The sequence below is a fragment of the Marmota flaviventris genome, chromosome 15, assembly GCF_047511675.1.
Source record: "Marmota flaviventris isolate mMarFla1 chromosome 15, mMarFla1.hap1, whole genome shotgun sequence".
NCBI classification, from domain to species: Eukaryota; Metazoa; Chordata; class Mammalia; order Rodentia; family Sciuridae; genus Marmota; species Marmota flaviventris.
Window position 1 is genome coordinate 71,431,286 of NC_092512.1, and position 19,025 is coordinate 71,450,310.

General features: G+C 37.2%; 1 protein-coding gene across 1 annotated transcript in view; it reads left to right on the forward strand.

Moving 5' to 3' along the window:
- Positions 1–19,025, forward strand: part of Prex2 (phosphatidylinositol-3,4,5-trisphosphate dependent Rac exchange factor 2) — a 284,195-nt gene that overhangs the window by 211,229 nt on the left and 53,941 nt on the right. The window contains exon 35 of the mRNA XM_071602347.1: positions 12,151–12,265. Coding sequence (XP_071458448.1) covers positions 12,151–12,265 — 115 coding nt within the window. The remainder of the gene's footprint in view (positions 1–12,150; positions 12,266–19,025) is intronic.

The window sequence follows — 19,025 nt, forward strand, 5'->3', positions numbered from 1 at the left end:
ATTGTGTGTGTCTTCCTGACTCAATCTGGGCAAATCATATGACTTAAGAAATTTATCGATATCTTCGCTATCTTCTATTTTATTGGAATATAGGGTTTCAAAATAATTTCTAATTATCTGCTGTATTTCTGTAGTATCCGTTGTGATATTGCCTTTTGCATCCCGTATGTTAGTAATTTGAGCTCTCTCTCTTCCTCTCTTCATTAGCATGGCTAAGGGTCTGTCGATCTTATTTATTTTTTCAAAGAACCAACTTTTTGTTTTATCAATTTTTTCAATGGTTTTTTTTTGTTTCAATTTCATTGATTTCCGCTCTGATTTTAATTATTTCTTGCCTTCTACTACATTTGCTGTTGTTTTGCTCTTCCTTTTCTAGGGTTTTGAGATAAAGTGTGAGTTCATTTATGTTGGTTTTTCCTTTTTTTTTGAGGAATGAACTCCAGCAAATGAATTTCCCTCTTAAAACTGCTTTCATTGTGTCCCATAGATTCTGATATGTTGTGTCTGTATTTTCATTCATCTCCAAGAATTTTTTGATTTCCTCCTTTATGTCTCCTGTAACCCATTGATCATTCAGTAACATATTGTTCATTTTCCAGGTGATGCAGGATTTTTCTTTCCTTCTTTTATCATTGATTTCCAGTTTCATTCCATTATGATCAGATAATTTGCATGGTATTATCTCCACACCTTTATATTTACTAAGAGTTGCCCTATGGCATAGTATATGGTCTATCTTTGAGAAGGATCCATGTGCTGCTGAGAAGAACGTGTATCCACTTGATAATGGTTGATATATTCTATATATGTCGTTTAAGTCTAGGTTATTGATTGTGTTATTGAGTTCTATAGTTTCTTTATTCAGCTTTTGTCTGGCGGAGCTGTCCAATGGTGAGAGCGGTGTGTTGAAGTCACCCATAATTATTGTGTTGTGGTCTATTTGACTCTTGAACTTGAGTAGAGTTTGTTTTATGAATGTTGCAGCATCATTGTTTGGTACATATATATTGATAATTGTTATGTCTTGTTGGTGGATGGTTCCTTTTAACAGTATATAGTGTCCTTCTTTATCCCTTTTGAGTAACTTAGGTTTGAAGTTGATTTTATTCTATATGAGTATGGCCACTCCTGCTTGCTTCCGAGGACCATGTGAGGGGTATGATTTTTCCCAACCTTTCACCTTCAGTCTGTGTATGTCTTTTCCTATCATATGAGTCTTCTGAAGGCAGCATATTGTTGGATTTGTTTTTTTAATCCAGGTTATTAGCCTATGTCTCTTAATTGGTGAATTTAAGCCATTAATGTTTAAGGTTACTATTGAAATATGGTTAGTACTACCCGTCATGCTTGTTTATTTATTTATTTTGATATGGCTAGTTTTTCCTTTTTGGTTATTTTTTTTTTCCTTCCCTTTACTGAGTTACCTCCCAGTGTTAGTTTTGGGTGCTGTTTTTCAATTCCTCTTCTTGTAGTGTTTTGCTCAAGATGCCGTGCAGTGCTGGTTTTCTGGCTGCGAATTCTTTTAACTTTTGTTTATCATGAAATATTTTAATTTCATTGTCAAATCTGAAGCTTAATTTTGCTGGATACAGTATTCTTGGTTGGAATCCATTATTTTTTAGCGTTTGAAATATGTTGTTCCAGGATCTTCTCGCTTTTAATGTCTGTGATGAAAAATCAGCCGTTATCCTAATGGATTTACCTCTGAATGTAATCTGCCTCCTTTCTCTCGTAGCTTTTAATATTCTCTCCTTGTTCTGTATGTTGGATATATTCCTAATTATGTGTCTTGGAATTGGTCTATTACGGTTTTGAATGTTTGGGGTCCTGTAGGCTTCCAGGATTTGGCAATCCATTCCATCTTTCATATCTGGGAAGTTTTCTAGGACTATTTAATTCAATAGATTGTTCATTCCTTTGGTTTGAACCTCTATGCCTTCTTCTATCCCAGTGACTCTCAAGTTTGGTTTTTTTATGACATCCCATATCTCTTGGATAGATTGCTCGTGTCTTTTAAGCATCCTTTCTGTGTTGACTATATTCTTTTCAAGTTGATAAACTTTGTCTTCATTATCTGATGTTCTGGCTTCTACTTGATCTAGTCTATTTGTAATATTCTCGTTTGAGTTTTTAATTTGGTTTATGGTTTCCTGCATTTCTGGGATTACTGTTTGATTTTTTTTAAAATCTCTATTTCCTGGTAGAGCTCGTTCTTTGCCATTTGAATTTGCTTATTTAATTCGTTTTCAAAATATACTTTCATTGTTTGAACTTGCTGTCTAAAGTCTTCTCTAAGATTCCGTTCCATCTGAGTTAGGTATGCCTTGAGTTCTTTCTCTGTCCATTTTTCTGATGTCTCTAGGTTCTCCTGTGTATTTATTTTGTCCTGCATTGTTTGTACTCCTTTTTTTCCCTTGTTTTTTCATGGTGCTCAAGTTACTTTCCAACTCTGTTTGACTGCTGTGTTTCTGTTTTCTCCTTTAAATTTGTTTTGGTTTTTATAGTTCCACTATCTCTCCTTTGTGTTAGGAGACAATGTTTAGAGATGTTGGATTTAATTGTGATTTAAGGTAAATTCATTAGTTTCATTAAAGGCCTTCAGATTTTGATGGCATATAGAGAACTGAGGTTTGGACTTAGGATTTTATGTTAAGGTCAGGCAATTTGATGGTGTGGAGGTTAGTATATGTTACCTTCTTTGGGAGGTTGCTCAAATGCAGGTGGATATTAACAAGAGAATAGACAGGAGTACTTGGGGGTAGTTAAGGGCTTAGGCGGACTATAGACCTATTCGTAGTATTCATCTATTTGCATTTAGTAAGTTATATGTAATCTGGGTGTTCATGCTTAAGTGGAAAGATGGGGAAAAGGTAAGGACGCAAACCAAGAAAGAGAGAGGGAGAGAAGAAAGAAAGAGAAAAGAATAGAAATGAAAGAAATGATAAAAAAATAATAATAAAATGCAGTAAAATAAAAATTACAATTGAAAAAAATTACAATTGAAGAAAAAAATAATTAACAAACAAACAACATTTAAAATTAAAAAATTAAAGAATAAAAAAAATGAGAAAATAGAAAAAAAAGGGGGGTGGGGCACTGTTAGGCTTCTATTTTCTTCGCTTCCAGTAGGTGGTGCTGTGCCTTCCGGGCCAAGATTTTGCCCTGTGGCTGTAGGATACAGTCCGTGTGAGGCTGCTCCCCGCCCCTCTCAAAAACCTGTTAGCTCAGGTTTATTCCTGGCCTCTGAACCCCTGGCTTCTCCTGCTAACCAGGCCTTCCCCAGTGTGATGCCTCTCGGCAGTTCAAAGTGTACTCTGGGCCTGCAGTTTGCTGGGTGTGGAGGGTGGCTATTGGGAACCGGCACCCTATTGTTTTGATTTCTTCCACTTGCCCCTCCCCCAGAGCTGGCAAGACAGGTTTCGTTTAAGCTGCTGATGGGAGGGGGAGTTGGAGGTCAGGTGTCTTTACTTTTCCCCATATCTCTATTCAGGCTCTTTCTGATAATCCCTCCCCAGGAAAGCCGGGGAGAGATTTTATGCGAATTCCCCACTGTATGGGAGATGGGCTGAGTAACACACACCTGTTTTATTGTTGCAATCTGTCAGAAACTGTCAGCTCTCCAAGATGGTGGCCGCTGGCTTCCTTGGTGGACTGTCCGGTGTGGGGGATAGAACTGGCCCGCTTCCTTCCCTGTCTCAAACCCCGAACTCAGCCCGGAGCTCAGTGAGGGCACAGCCGGCAGGACTCCACAGAATCCACAGCGCCGTTTCTCTCTGCTTGCTGGCCGATTCTCGGTGCGCCCCGCCATCTGTCTGTCAGTTTTTCTTGACACTAGCTGCACTTTAATCATCTTGGAAAGGTTTTAGAAAATACCCATACTCAACGCCACCCTAAATGAATTAAGACAGAATAGCTAGGAGGTGGGACGCAAATATCAGGGTATTTTAGCAGCTTTTCATGCAATTCTGGAGTTCACCAGGATGAGAAACCAAGGGTCTGTGTGGATAGGAAAAACTATGCAATTATGCAGTTAATCTTTGTTTAATTAGACTAATTCATTTCACAAATGTTCAACTTATCTAGATTCTGGGGAGCTGAGGCAAGGAGGGTTGGGGCATTGTAAAAGATTCTTATATTCTAGGTCCTTGAGGATGCAGGCTGGCCCTAGGAGGAGTGACCTTGAATGGAACAATTTTCTTCAGCAAAGGCTAAGAGGCTCTGCAGAATGAGCAGCTGAGAAATGTCTTCTCCCCGACCACAGCTGGGCACTAAGCCTGTTTTTCTGAATGGAGATCTGAGGCGGCAGTTCTTGGTCTGACTCCATGCCTTGCACCTGTCAGATTCTTGTCTTTCCAGTAGAGGCTCCTTCAGGATTCAAATGGGCCTCCCTTCCTGGGATAGGGATAATTTAGGAGATAATTTAGGGATAATTTACTAGGACAAGCCATAGCCCTTGTTGCTGCATCTGATCTTTGACCTCAATAGATTCTTCCCTCTTCTCACAGGGCCACATCATCAAATTTTTTCTTATGGAGACACCCAGTCATTGGATCAGAGCCTGCTCTAATGTAGATTAGCCTTACTTTTAGCCTGAACCTCTTCTGGTCTTGTTAGCTAACATGTGGCATGACCAAAACCTTCATCCCTAAGGAACTTGATCTCCTGGTTGCTGTGCCCTTCTCAGGCCAAGGTAGTTGTCCATTTACCATGATATTCAGGCAAAAGAATTGCAGGAGAAGGTCCTCAGTAGATTATCTGGATTCTTCCTTCCCCATCATATAACAATAGCCCTACCTCCCTGTGATGATCAGGGTCCTCTAGCCTTGCCACAGTGGGGATTGCCCTTCTTGATGGCTGGTGCCCTGGCAGAAGAATTTCAAGTGGCCAGGTGGCAATGATAGCCTACATTCAAATGGGACCCCTGCTTTGTCTCCCTGGAGTGTCTCCTTTGGGTATCAGGACCTTTAAACCTACAGAACCAAAGTTTCAGGGTTGGAAAGCACAAGTGTCACTGGGATCGCTATTGTATTAGTTTTCCAGGGCCACTCTAACAAACTACTTCAACCTGGGTGGCTGAAAGCAAAATTTATTCTATCCAAAATCTGAAATGCTTTAAGTCTAAAAATTAAGGTGATGTCAGATCATGTTCCCTCCAAAGGTTCTAGGGAAGAAGATTTCTCTCCCTCTTCTAGCTTCTGGTGGCTGCCAGCAGTCCTTGGTTTGTGACAGTATAATTACAATCTCCGCCTCCATCTTCACATGACCTCTCTGTATACCTGTTTCTGTGTCTTTGTAGAAATTTTTTTCTCTTTTTATAAGAGCACCAGTTATTGTTTTGGGGCCTGCCCTAATCTATTACAATCTCAGTTTAATTTGAGGACACCTTCAAAGACCATATTTCAAAATAAAGTCACATTTATAGGTACCTGAGGCTACAACTTTTTTATATCTTTTAAGGGATGCAGTTCAACCCTCTACACATGTTTTCATCCTTGGTTTCTGGAATCGGGAATTCTGCCTCTTGAGACATGGTGTCATAAAGAGGTCTTTAATTTAAAATACACAGTGTCCTTAAAGTATGCTATGTCTTTCCTGCAAAGTGCTGTTAAATATCTGGTTCTTGGGTCTCTGGATGGTGGTTTTCCTTAAACTAAATGGGGCATGGAGTTCTGGCTTTTCTTCTGCCAGCAATTTTGACTTCTTACCTTGTATGAAAGGAGAAAAAAAATGCTGCCACCAGAAATTACTTCCCTGAACACTTGCCTTTTAAAAGTTGTCTTTCTTGTTCAGAGAATAATTAAAATTATCTAGGCTATTGAGTGCTTTCTCTTGTAAGCAGAAGGGACCATTTTGTTGTAAACATTGTCATTTTGTGAGTTATCTTCATCCCTTCCCCCCTCCAAACATCTTCTTAAAGTTTATTAGAAAATTAAGCTTTTAGTTTTCCGTTTTGATTTTATGCAACATTTATAATTGAAGCAATAAATAGCCTTTTTAAAATGAAGTAACAGTTCTCAGGATTGAGATTTCTAAATGTTGAGTTTGCATTTTAATGTATAAATCTACTTCTCTGTTGGTCAGAATGCAATCAACAAAATTTGCTTTCTTCACAATAATTGTGACAAATTTGGAGGAATTTTGACCAGCAGTGACCATATCTGGGGAATTGAAACAGTGAAGGTATAGTGTCTTACTATTGTTGGAGAAGAGATGTCTCCCGAGAAAGGTCCAAGAAGTTCCTGGGGAGAAGAAGGAACTCAAATCAAGATCAGTGAGGCTCTTGACAGAAAAGAATTTCAGTACTTGCCAATCTGAGGCATAGCCAGTTTTATTTGGGAAAGTAGGCACATATTCAAGGAAGAATAGAGATAGCCTCAAGAGAGACACCTTTGTAGGTATAGCAAGATACGCTTTCAGGCCATCTCAAGTGAGAAACACACTTTTGAGGTTCCCTGGCTCTTCTTTTAAAGGAAACTTGATGAGAGGTGTGTATGGGAAAGTATGTAGGAATGACATTAGTCCAGTTATCTCAAGGAGGGTTCCGGTGGTCTTGTCAGTCTCAGGATCCTCAGGCTGATGCAGTCTCCATTATTTGATCAACAGATAGTGCTGGGTAGACTCCTAAATTAAAGGATCCTCAGGATATCATATCTTTCCTCAATTGATTTGTTAGGAGGTTAATTAACGATGCATATATAGACTTACAGATCACCCAGGAATTTGGGAGTAACAGCTTAGTTTTCCAGGCCTGTCATCCCCTATCAAAACTTCTGAATCAAAATCTTATTTTCTTATCCTTCCTTGATGCCTCATTTCTACCTATTTTTTTTTTTTTTATTCCTTCTGTTCTATTTTTTTCCCCTCAGTTGTAGGGATTGAACCTGGGGGCACTTAACCACTGAGCACATCCCCAGCCCTTTTATTTTTTTCTTTTGAGACAGGGTCTCTCTAAATTGCTTAAGGCTGGTTATGAACTTGCTAACCTCCTGCCTTAGCCTCCCAAGCCTCTGGGATTATAGGTGTGTGCACTATGCCCAGCTGTACCTCATTTTTTTAACCAATAAGGTGTCACTGAGCTATCACAAAAAAGTGTTAGTTGATTGAAACTGTTTTCCATTTTTTAAATGTTTCTTTACAGTTATATATGACAGTAGAATTCATTTTTATATAATAATACAAGCAAGGAGTATATCTTATTGTACTGAGGACCCCATTAGTATGGATGCACAGGATGGTGGGATACACTATGGTGTATTCATATAAGTACATAAAAAGATTATTTCAGATTCATTCCACTGCCTTTCCTTTTCCTATCACCTCTTCCTTCCTTTCATTCCCTTTTGTCTAATGTACTGAATATCTCTTCTTTCTCTCTCCCCCCCTTATTGTGGGTTAGCTTCCACATATCAGCAAAAACATTTAATCTTTGGGTTTGGGGGACTGGCTTATTTCACTTGGCATAATAGTCTTCAGGATTTCTAAATGTTGAGTTTGCATTTTAATGTATAAATTTCACTTCGTTTCTTGCAAATGTCATAAAGTCTTTCCTCTTTATAGCTGAGTAATACTCCATTTTTACATAAACCACAATTTCTTCATCCATTTCATCTGTTGAATGGCACCTAGGTTGGTTCCATAGCTTAGCTATTGTGAATTGAACTGCTATAAACATTGATGTGGCAAGTGTCATTGTAGTATGCTGATTTTAAGTCCTTTGGATATAAACTAAGGAGTGGGATAGTTTGGTCAAATGGTGGTTCCATTCCTAATTTTTCGAGGACTCTTCATACTGCTTTCCAGAGTGGTTGCACCAATTTGTAGTCCCGCCAGCCAGTATGAGTGAACCATTTCCCCCACATCCTTGCCAAAATTTATTGTTACTTCTATTCTTGATAATTGACATTCTGACTAGAGTGAGATGAAATCTCAGTGTGGTTTTAATTTACATTTCTCTAATTGCTAGAGATGTTGAACATTTTTAATATATTTGATGACCATTTGGATTTCTTCAGAGACTCTGTTTTTCTTGATTAATTCTTTTGTTTGTTTGTTTTGGTTTTTGGTGGAAAGAAGGAAAAAAAAAACCTTGAGCTGGTTTTTGAGTGAGTGGAAACTTAGATCACTTTCTATTCTGAACAATTTCACTTCTAATATTCTCTTAACATTTATTAGATTTTTTTTTGCTAACACCTAAGTTTAATAGAATGTGTTCCCTCCTCTAATTCAAAAGTGATAGATGTAAACAAAACACTTGTTATATTTCAAATACTAATTTAACTTCATACTGCTAAATAAGTATTTAGTCAATGAAATATGTCCGCATTACTTTTGTGAAATATGTTATATGAATGAAAAGTAAGGATGCCAAAAAAGCAGGCTAAGGAGACACCAAGGTTTGAGGTTACCATGACATTATTTTATATTTAACCTACAGTTATTGAGAATAGAAATTAATTTGGCAGAATATCATTCTGTTGTCTGTCTTCAAAATACATAACAATAAATAAACATTCTATTTACCCAAACTAAAAAACAACAACAAAAAAATCATATTCACAAGAGAAAAACAAAAATTTTAAATACCACTAAGTAGAATTTAAAGGGGAAAAATACTGAATTAAAAAAATGTTAGCAAAGAAAGGAAATCTGTGTTAACCAAACGACATTCTTGGCCATATAAATTTTAATTTTTAATACAGAACTTATCTTTTCTTGTTCCTTCCCCACAACTCTATTATGTACCAAAAAATTCTTGCTAAACCTCTTGGCAAATTGGTAAGACACTTTTTCTACTTTTTTATAAATTTCACGTAATTGTGATTTTTAATTGCCTTGTTAATTTGACAGTCTTGTCAAAAGATGTGATGAAAACAGGAATTTATGGGAATCCCAAAGCATTCATTAAAATTATATTCAATTATGTGCATATAATTGCTCTTATACTGTTATAAGCTTTTGGAGCAGGGCTGGCCATCCTGGCCAAAGTTGAACCATCAAGACCTTTGTGAAAATTAGCTCAGATGGATACACAGTTCAACTACTGCTCCTTCCCAGTGTTCTTCTTCCAGTTTCTCGGGTCTTAAGTCACAAATTCAAGTGTCCTTGCATGCACCTTTGGTTCCCAAAGCATTCTGTTTAGCTAAGCACACTCATGCATAATCTATATCGCATGGAAATTGAATTAAATAATTCCTGAGAAGTATTTGGCATGTTGCCCAGTACATAAAACGCATCTAATAAATAAGAATAGTCACAGGCTTTCTTAATAATATTATTTAATCATGTTCTTTCCAATTAACCATAAATAGTAGCTACTATTTAGTTTCCACATGAAAATTGAGAAACCCAAAGATCTCAGATACTGATTAACTTGCCAAAGTTGAACAGCTACTGAGGAACAGAAATTGGGGTTTTACTTTGATGCCGGAGGTCTCGTCATTAGCTTCCCAACTAGTAAGAGTAACTCACATTGAAGTATGACTATTGATAGACGGAATCCTCCTGAGAAAGCAGCTTGTCACCTGTGTTTTTTTGAGTGAGTGAAAACTTAGCTCACTTTCTGTATGTATCTGAGGCTGTTCCATCTGGGACACTTCTTTTTACTTCCTGTCAGTATTCAGGACCTGGAAGTTGGCTAAGCTAAGTTACAGCTATTCTAACTACTCCTAAGTCTAAGGAATAAGTAAACACAGGGCTCTTCATAACAAGCCTATACATTTGATTTCCTATACTGAAATAATATGCTTCCTCTTTAACCTTCCACAGATGCTTTAATCAGTTATAAACCAATTATACCATCTTAAAATTTCAAACTTAGTAATACTCTTGAATAACTTCCTTGTTTGTTCAGTGTTCTGGAACTAGTTTAGAAAATATAGCATAGCTAAAATTAGCAGTATCTTTCCTGTTTTTGCCGGGAAAAAAAAATAGTGATAGCAACTTCTGTCGATTTGTAGAAACCTCAGTATTTAGGTAAGGAACTATTGCATTTAGTAGTTTGGAAAGTTTAATTTTTTAATCAATTTTGAAATAGTCTGTTGAAAATTGAGGCTCAAAAAAAAGCAGTGTAGTTCAAGGAAGAACAGTTTTCATTGCCAAGTCGAACCCATTATTGTTCCTGATGCTGGCAAACTTTCCATAGGAAATTTTGCATTTCCGAGTCCTATCATGTGATGCATGCTCTCTACGGAAATTTTAAATACCACTAAGTAGAGTTTAAAGGGAAAAGAAATACTTAATTTAAAAAAATGTTAGCAAAGAAAGGAAATCTGTGTTAACCAAACGACATTTAACATGTGGGGAGTTTTGTGAAAATGGAAGGCAGATCCATAGAGGAAAGAGACCAAGGAGAAGGAGGAAAGGAGAGAAAGGGGGAATACTGGGGAATGACACTTGCCAAATTATATTTTGTGCTGATATGAATGTGGCAATTAGGATATGTCAGCAATAAATTCCACAATTATACAGGACTATAATGCAACAGTAAAAAATATGAAAAAAATCAATGGAGTGTTACATGTGTGTTTAACTAAATTAAGCGTTTGAGTAGAAGTAGTTTCCTAAGGTTCTACTTTATCTAGACTTTTTATTTGTTTCACTAATATTGATTGATTTAATTGAGGCTATAAGATTGGAAATCATTGGATAGTAATGATTTTCTCTTTTAAAATTCTGGTATATGTTCATATACAGTTCTGCCTCTTCATCTGTTCTGAATGTGTATGCATAATATATGTGCATATGTGTGTGTATATATTCATAAGTTATATATTTGAAGCTCGAGTTTAGTTTCACAAAAATTGTGATAGGGGAGGAAAATAATTTCCTCTCTATTCTTCATAGTTCTCAGTTAGGATGAACACCTATGACAAAAAACATATTCACAAGAGAAAAACAGAAGTTTAATAACGTGGTCTTGCATATGTAGGAGACACCCATGGAGAAGTGAGTGAATTTCCAGGAGGTGGCTTTGAACTTAGGCAGGTTTACATTCCGTGGTCCCCCTTAGCTGTACTCTCAAGTAGTTTCAGCTACCCACTGTCTACCATGGTCTGAAAATATTAAATTGGAAAATTCGGGCAATGAGCAATCTGTGTTTTAGAATGCCTGCCATCCTGGGCAGTGTGGTGTGTTGTATCCCACTCAGGACATGAGCTGTCCTCTTGTCCAGTGTCCAGGCTTCTTTCCCCCACCTGCCCATTAGTTGGTGGTCCCAGTTATCATATCATTGACTGTTGCAGTACCACAGTGCTTATGTCCAAGAATATGTCAAGAAGCCCTAAAGTGCCTCCTTTATTTGAAAAGGTAGAAGGTGGAAACTCTTAATTAGCATCTTCAGGCAGAGTAGATCCTCTACCCATGAAATAGTGAAGAAGGAAAAGGAAATTAAGTTAGTTTTACTGTCACAACACAAACTGCAAAAGTTAGAGTTCTTAGTTAAGATGGAAAAGGCATTACATTTGTGTGATAATGTAGAGGAAGAAACACAAGATATACAGGATCCTGGCTGTCTGTGGTTTCAGCAGTCCACAGGGTGGCTGGTGTCTTGGAAGGTACACCCTGTGGATGAGAGAGCCCACTGTAGTATTTTCCATTGAAATAAAGAAAGAAGGGTGGGGAAGTATTCAGTCACTGGGAGGTAACTTGTAAGAGCAAGTGATCCAAGTCCCTTGATTCAGTCACCTGTCTTCCTGGTGGGGAGGAGACACTTACAAATGCAGATTTCCTTTACAGATGCAAATTTCTCTTACAAAAGATAACTTCTTTTGTTTTCAGAGTTTCTCCAGTGTTTGCAGTTTTTCAAAATAACCAGCTCAAAATAATCCTTATGCCAAAGAGGCATATTTTGGGGTGGCATATTCTAGTCTTCCACAATGCATACAAAATGTTTTAAAAATAGAGGACAGTTCAAACTAGAAATTTCCTTTGCCTACTTAACAGAAAAATCACCAAATGTTTGGTGTTTATTTTGAGAGCAGAAAAACAGTTTTGATTCTCTTTCAAGCTACTTGCATGTATGTATTCAGTGTCTTGCATGTATGTTCCTATTTGGCGCTATCTCGCACATTTACTACTAATAAAATTTGACTAAATGTGGACAAATTGAGTTATGAATTTGCATATAAAAGTACACATAACTTGTCTACACAGCACTGGAGAGCCTGGAAGGATATTATTATAGAGACAATGTTTCTGTGGAAGAATTTCAAGCCCAGATAAATGCAGCCTCCTTGGAAAAGGTCAAGCAGTACAACCAGAAACTCAGGTATGTAACTGCCCAGGTTGGCGTCATTTTTGTTTTTCAATGTCTCTATTTTGAACACATCAATAAGGTTTGGGACATTTCCATTATATTAGATTATTTATTATTTTTACTTTGATATGAAGTCCTCTTATAATGTTTATGATTTCATCTATTCTAATGGCTAATCTTATTCCTAATAAAAATGATAAAGGAGAGTGTTCTTAAAATTTTCATATTAATGTTTCAACTTTGAAAAAGATAAAGAGAAGAGAATAAATGCATCACATCATAGGCCATTTCCAGGGGAGAGGGGGACGTTGACATGTTATAGTGGTGTCCCCAAGGAGACTCAGGGGATTAAGGGTAACATAGGTTCCTTCATGTACATGGAGCAGCTGGTGCCTTCTCAAGGGGAGAATATCTTCTACGTGGAAAATATGACAGGGCATGTGCTTGGTATTTGGAAAACTATCTTCTTACAAATAGATATGTTAATGCTTGTATGTTAAGCTTTTCCCTAAAATATTGTTAAGGTACAATGATAAATGGCTGCAAAAATTAACCACCATCAGTGGAGGGAAGTTTATTGTAATTCAGTAGCTTTAATTTTCAACAATATTGGCATATGTATCTTTTTAAAATTGCTTGAAAATTTTAAGCTTTTTATTGTTTGTTTACTTTTGTGCCACTAGGGATCAAACCCAGGACCTTATGCATACTAAACAAGTACTGTATCACTGAAGTACATCCCTAGTCCTAGGCTTTTTATTTATAAAGGGAAAAAAATGCTCTACTCAAAAATACTGTTGTGGTATTTTTTGGTTTTTGTCTATGATGGGGCCCCACTGTGAATATAATTCATAAAACGTGGAGGTGGTATATGTTCAGGTGGTTAAGACAATGGGTTGGCTTTTTCCTCTAGGATTGCTTTGCCTAATTACCTGGTCTCACAAACATGGCCCTTCTCCTCCGCTCTCTGGTTCATCGATAAAATATCATTTTCTGAAGTTCTCAGTCTCAAATCCCTACGATCATTTTTACCTCCTTTTAAAATGTAGTTCAAGATCCTGATGAGTCTGAAATGTCTCTTAGACTGCCCCTGCATTATCACCTTGTCTAGATCACTATTTTTTAAAGGTATACAATGTACTGACTCTTCTCACAGCAAGAAAGCGAATCTGAAGTTTCAATATCCCACTCTGGGACAAAGTTGACTCTCCTTTATAAACTATCTTTCTTTTATTTTGGAGCTCCAGTGCAGCCTGGGCACTAGAATGTTTTAGAAGCTCCCCCAAAATGGTGCCTAATCTAGAGTTCTGAAAGGATGGTTCCAAGACCAGCTGCAGACTTGCTGGAAACTCTGGGATGGGTCCAGCAGCCTGGGTTATAACAAAGCCTTCCCTGCAATTCTTTTGTACATTTCAATTTCAGAACCATGATCTCAGGCCGAAATGAATATCGTATCATTTTTCCACCCTGTCTCTTTACTTTATGATTACTGTAGAATCCATTACTTCTCCTCCTCAATAATAGAATTATGTGTACAGAATTCTCATCCTCTCTATCTAGTGAAAGCTCTTTGAGATGAGGAATGAATTGATCTCCGTGTCCCCCTTTGTATTTATCAAAGGGTTTTGCATAAGATGCTCTCCACAAATGTGCTTCATTGCATTAAAGTATTTAAGCATAACTAGCAGAAAAGAGTGGAGGTGTGGCTTACCATTCTCAGCCCTGTGGGGTCTTATAGAATTATTATATATGATCACCTAAACCGGATTCCTGATGTTTATTAGAAAATGGCACGTGTATTAGTTACATGCTATCATATTCTCCTCAGAAAACATTTTAGTGTATCTTTCCTCGAGAAAGCATTTTGAGAAGTATGAACTCAGTACAAATTAGATGCCCTTGTCAGTAATTGCCTGCTCTGCATCCTGCTTGCTGCACGTTAGATTTATTTTGCAGAGAAAGGTAATTATCTTCCTCCTTCCAATAGTACCTTCTCTTCCTGCTTGTTTCTTGAATAAGGTGCTAATTTCTTCCTGTTACTCTGTAAGCACAAATAGTCCTAAATTGCTCATGGGCAATTTGTTCTTGATTTACAGAGTCTCAAGCCAACATAACCATTTTAAGGGGCATTTACTGTGCCCTTTGAGAAGTAGTCCTGAGGTTTCTGTTTCCTCATAACCCTAGTGCCTTTTTCACATTTACACTGGAAATCATTTCATACTGGACATTAATTTATTTGCAAATTAGATGCCAGAAAAAGCCTCTTTCTCCTTAATCTTACATCAAACTAGTGCTTGATTAGAAGGCATTTTTTAGATTTTTATGAATTTCAGAAACCAAACTCAAATAGGCCTAAGGAAATTAATGTATGGGCTAACATATCAGAGATGTCCAGGGCCTGTGGCTGCTACAGGGACAGTGTGATCGGACATTATGAGTTCCTCAAGAGACTGTTTAGCTTTCTATCTGCTAGTATTCCTTTACTCTGTGTGGACTTCATCTTTGGGCCTCCTTTTACTCTCTCTCTTGGGTAAAGATGGTTACTCCAAACTAGTGTAACATTCACAGAAGAAGAGAAAATGTTCCCAAGCCCACCAGCTCTAGCCAAGGACCAGGGTAGGCATGCATTAGCTCAGAATAGGTCACAGGCCCATTTCTGAATGGGTTCAACCCCACAGAGGAACAGCAAACTGTCACCAAGAGTGAGGAGAAGGGAGAAGGATGAGCAGAGACAATGGACTCCACTCTAGTTATAGAGATTGTCCTAGAATGGCCAAGAGTAGATGGAAGTAATTCTCTACTGGAAAGAAAATGATGGCCATAATACAAAATGCCAAATTTTGAGAATGTATCAAGTGTCGGTAACACTGCTAGGCAAGTTATGTGGATTGTTTTAAAAACTAATGAGATCTATATATCATTTCCATTATATAAAGGGAACTTAGGTTACCCAGATAAATATGTGATGAAACCAGGATTTAAGGCACAGACTTTTGTTTCTCTTTAATGTCTTTTTTTTTTTAATATTAAATGAGGCCATCTCAATGAATTGAGTGAACATTTTACACTGAAAGTGAATTCTCTGTTACTCAATTTTGGTGTCAGAGATTACCCATGGCCCATAGTCCTTCTTTGCCCTTGGTAATTCATTCGTCCGGTTTACTTGAGGTTTCCATTCTTGTGGAAATGGGAAAGACAGAAAATGAACAAAAAAATACATCTATAAACAAAGTTTTTCAGACAGTGAAAGTACATTGAAGAAAATAGAAAGCAAGTTGATGCGTTATGAGTTTGATAGTCCAGAGGGGGTAGTGAGTAATGACTTAAACATTATCCTGACTTACAAGGAGGCAGCCTTGTCAAAATACGGGGGAAGATCTTGACAAAAACAGTAAATTGATGTCATACAGACAAGCTGTCCTGTTGGCGGAGACAAAGAAAGTCAGTGTGATTCTAGTACACACTGAGAGAGACATGCAGAGCCAGATTCTATAAGGTGGTAGACCATTGCAGGATATTTGGGGATTACTGTAAGAACAACAGAAAAGCTGTTGGAAAAGTTTTATTGAGTTAATGCTATTACTTCTACTACATGCATAAGTTACAAATAATCTTAAAAATGGCTGAAGTTTTCACAAGGAGGTAGTAAAGCAAGCCACAGCCAGCTGACTGGTCTAACCAGTATCCTCCCATCTCCTGTGGAAATCCACTGAGACATGATCTGGGAACCTTTGTCACATGCATGATGGCCCTGTTTCTGGGTGCCTGAAGATACCTGGCTGTTTCTCCTATGAGTGAGACTGAGCTGCAGAAATGTCTCACAGATATTCTAAAACATAACCTCCTTCCTGGCCCAAGTCAGATAATATTTTTTATTTTATTTATTATTATTACTATTATTGTTATTATTAGGTACTGAAATTGAACTCAGGCCCTCACACATGCAAGGGAAATGCTCTACCACTGAACTCCACCTCCAGCCCTTTTTATCTTCCTTTGTGACAGGGTATTTATACTGTCCAGGTTGGCCTTAGACTGTTGCGATTCTCCTGCCTCAATCTCCTAAGTAGGTAATGTTCTTGATTGATTTCTCACCTGTTTAAGAGAAGCAGCATGCATAATTTTTAGCTCTGATATTCAGACAAATTTACAATTATCCCCTCCCTTCACTATCCTCACCCATCTCTATTCTCTTTTCTACCTATGACTTTCCTTTTTATTCCCTGTGGCCATCAGGCATAGTTTCTATCAGCCTCATTTTCCTCTGCCTACTTAAAGGTGATTTATCATTACCTAACCCTTTCATTTTAATGCATCCTTTTTATTGGCAAAAAGCACTACTACGTGGTGACTAATGAGATAAAACTATAAATGTGAACAGTTCCTGTATCAAAATAGTCCTTGCAGTTTCAGAGGCCTAGGTTATTATTTTTAAATGCAATATTTTCAGTATAAAATAAATGGGAAATAATGAAACTCAGAAGGATACACATTATATATTGGCTGCTGTGATATTTTATTTTTGTGAAATGTTAGCTTCATACTGATTTTTTTTTTTAGAGCCCACAATTCGCGGTATCTAAATGAAATTCATCATCTCTGTAGGAAGAAAACAAGACAATTATTCAAAATAAATGTTCTCTTGAGGTGTGCCTTTGTGGATAAAGAATGGCACATTAAAAAAAGAGATTTGAAAAGCTAAGCGCATTTTCTGTATAAATAGAAATACTACACACAGGTACCAACCTCAGAGCCATATATTCTGGACAATTTTCACAACCGAGAAATGTCTGCCAAAAACATGTGTTTTAACTATTCCCATGATAGCATCTCTTTGAGACCTATCACTTCTCTCTGTCTCTGCAGAAAAAATAAAATGTTAGTGAGTATGCACCCCTGACATGGGATGGATATGAGGGATGGCAGGGCCTCACTGCCGTTTCACATCTTCACCTGTAGCTATCAAACAGCAGGAAGGCACAAGGGACTCCAGCTCTTACATCCTGTCTCAGACACCAGGCTTACATTCTGATCTCCCTCAATGTCCTCAACACAAAAATACTGTTTCCCATTCCTTGATTGGATAGCAAACAGTGTATCCAGGTTTGAAATAGAAAAATGTCATGTTCTATCGATAAGTATTTATGGAAAAATCATATTAAATCAATGAGAGTACAGGCTAAAATTAGAGAGCAAGTGAATGGGTATGTGAGAATATTAATTAGGTTATAAATAATGCCTTTGTTATTAAATTTTTTATTATAGCTGAAGCTCATAGAGTTATGTGATAAAATTTATTTTTTAATTAATCAGAAAATTTCTGGTTTCATATCAGTTCAATATTTTTTCTACTTTGTCTTTTACCAACTGGTTGTTGTTTTTGTTTTGTTTTGTTGTACCTTTTTTTTTTTTAGCTTAAGATAATCCGTATTTTGGTGAATTTACAGCTAGCCAAATGCATACAATTTATTTCTGTTTTCTGAATGTGAACACAGAACTTTTTTTTTAAAGAGAGAGAGAGAGAGAATTTTTTTAACATTTATTTTTTAGTTTTCGGTGGACACAACATCTTTATTTTATTTTTATGTGGTGCTGAGGATGGAACCCAGCTCCCCATGCATGCCAGGCGAGCACGCTACCGCTTGAGCCACATCCCCAGCCCTGAACACAGAATTTTTAGTGTTGCGAATTTTGCTTTACATGAGAAATAATTATCCCGTGGAAGGAAAAAAAAAGAGTCTAGAAACTAGAATCTGAATTATCTTAAAATGCTGAACAGTTCTGGAGACTTCTTTCCTGTATACGAAGTATAGAAAGTATCTCCTGTTTATAAAAACATAAGTTATATTTGAGTGCCAAAATCTCACAAAGTAAAACTAAAGGAACTGGTGGATATTTAAATGTAGTTGATAAATACTGCTTGCCTACAAAGTATCAAGGACAGAGTCAAATATTGGTGTCGTAACAATAGATAAGATCATGGCCTGGCAGCAACATTTTTGTCTGTGGGTTATGATAAATATAAAATACACTTTTCACTAATACATTGTAAAAATACATGAGGCAAATTCTGTGGGGGAAGCTGCGAGGTGCTAGGTAGGTGTGCAGGAAGGGAGTCCCTCTTAATCTGGAATAGATGAAGGTTTCAGGAATGAATGATTTAAGCAATGACCTTTCCACTGAGATCTAAAAGAGGAATTGAGAGAAAGAAGGGGATAGGAGGTAAACTTGAAATGGAGGGAGGTTATTTTCTAGCAGCGGGGATAGCATGTGTGAAAATCTTAAAAGGGAAAGGAGAAATTGGAAGTTTGAGTTCAAGAGAAACAGGGCCATGAAACCAATCTGCAAGCAGAATCTGTATGCTCCTTTTTTTGGTTTTCCCCTCAATGTCTTTTAACTCAGCTTTCATCTAGGACATACTTCATCTCCTTTGCTATTTGCTAAAAGAGTCTGATTATTTAGTACCCATCTCAAACTTATCTTCTTGCAGGATGCCTTCAGTTACAGCTTCAGCTGGAATTAATGACCTTCTTCTTTAGAATAGTGAACAGCCTCTTGGATTATATTGTTACTCTTGGAACAGCCTTTTGTATTATATTGTGGATTGTTTGCCTGCCTCCCTCATGAAGCTAACCAGGTCCTAGTTCCCACTATGCTCAGCATAAAATCATAAAGATAGTCGAATTGGAAATCCTATTAATTGTAATATATGGTGACATTTTTTTGGACATTATTATTTTACTGAATTTATTCCAGTATCTAGTCTACTGTG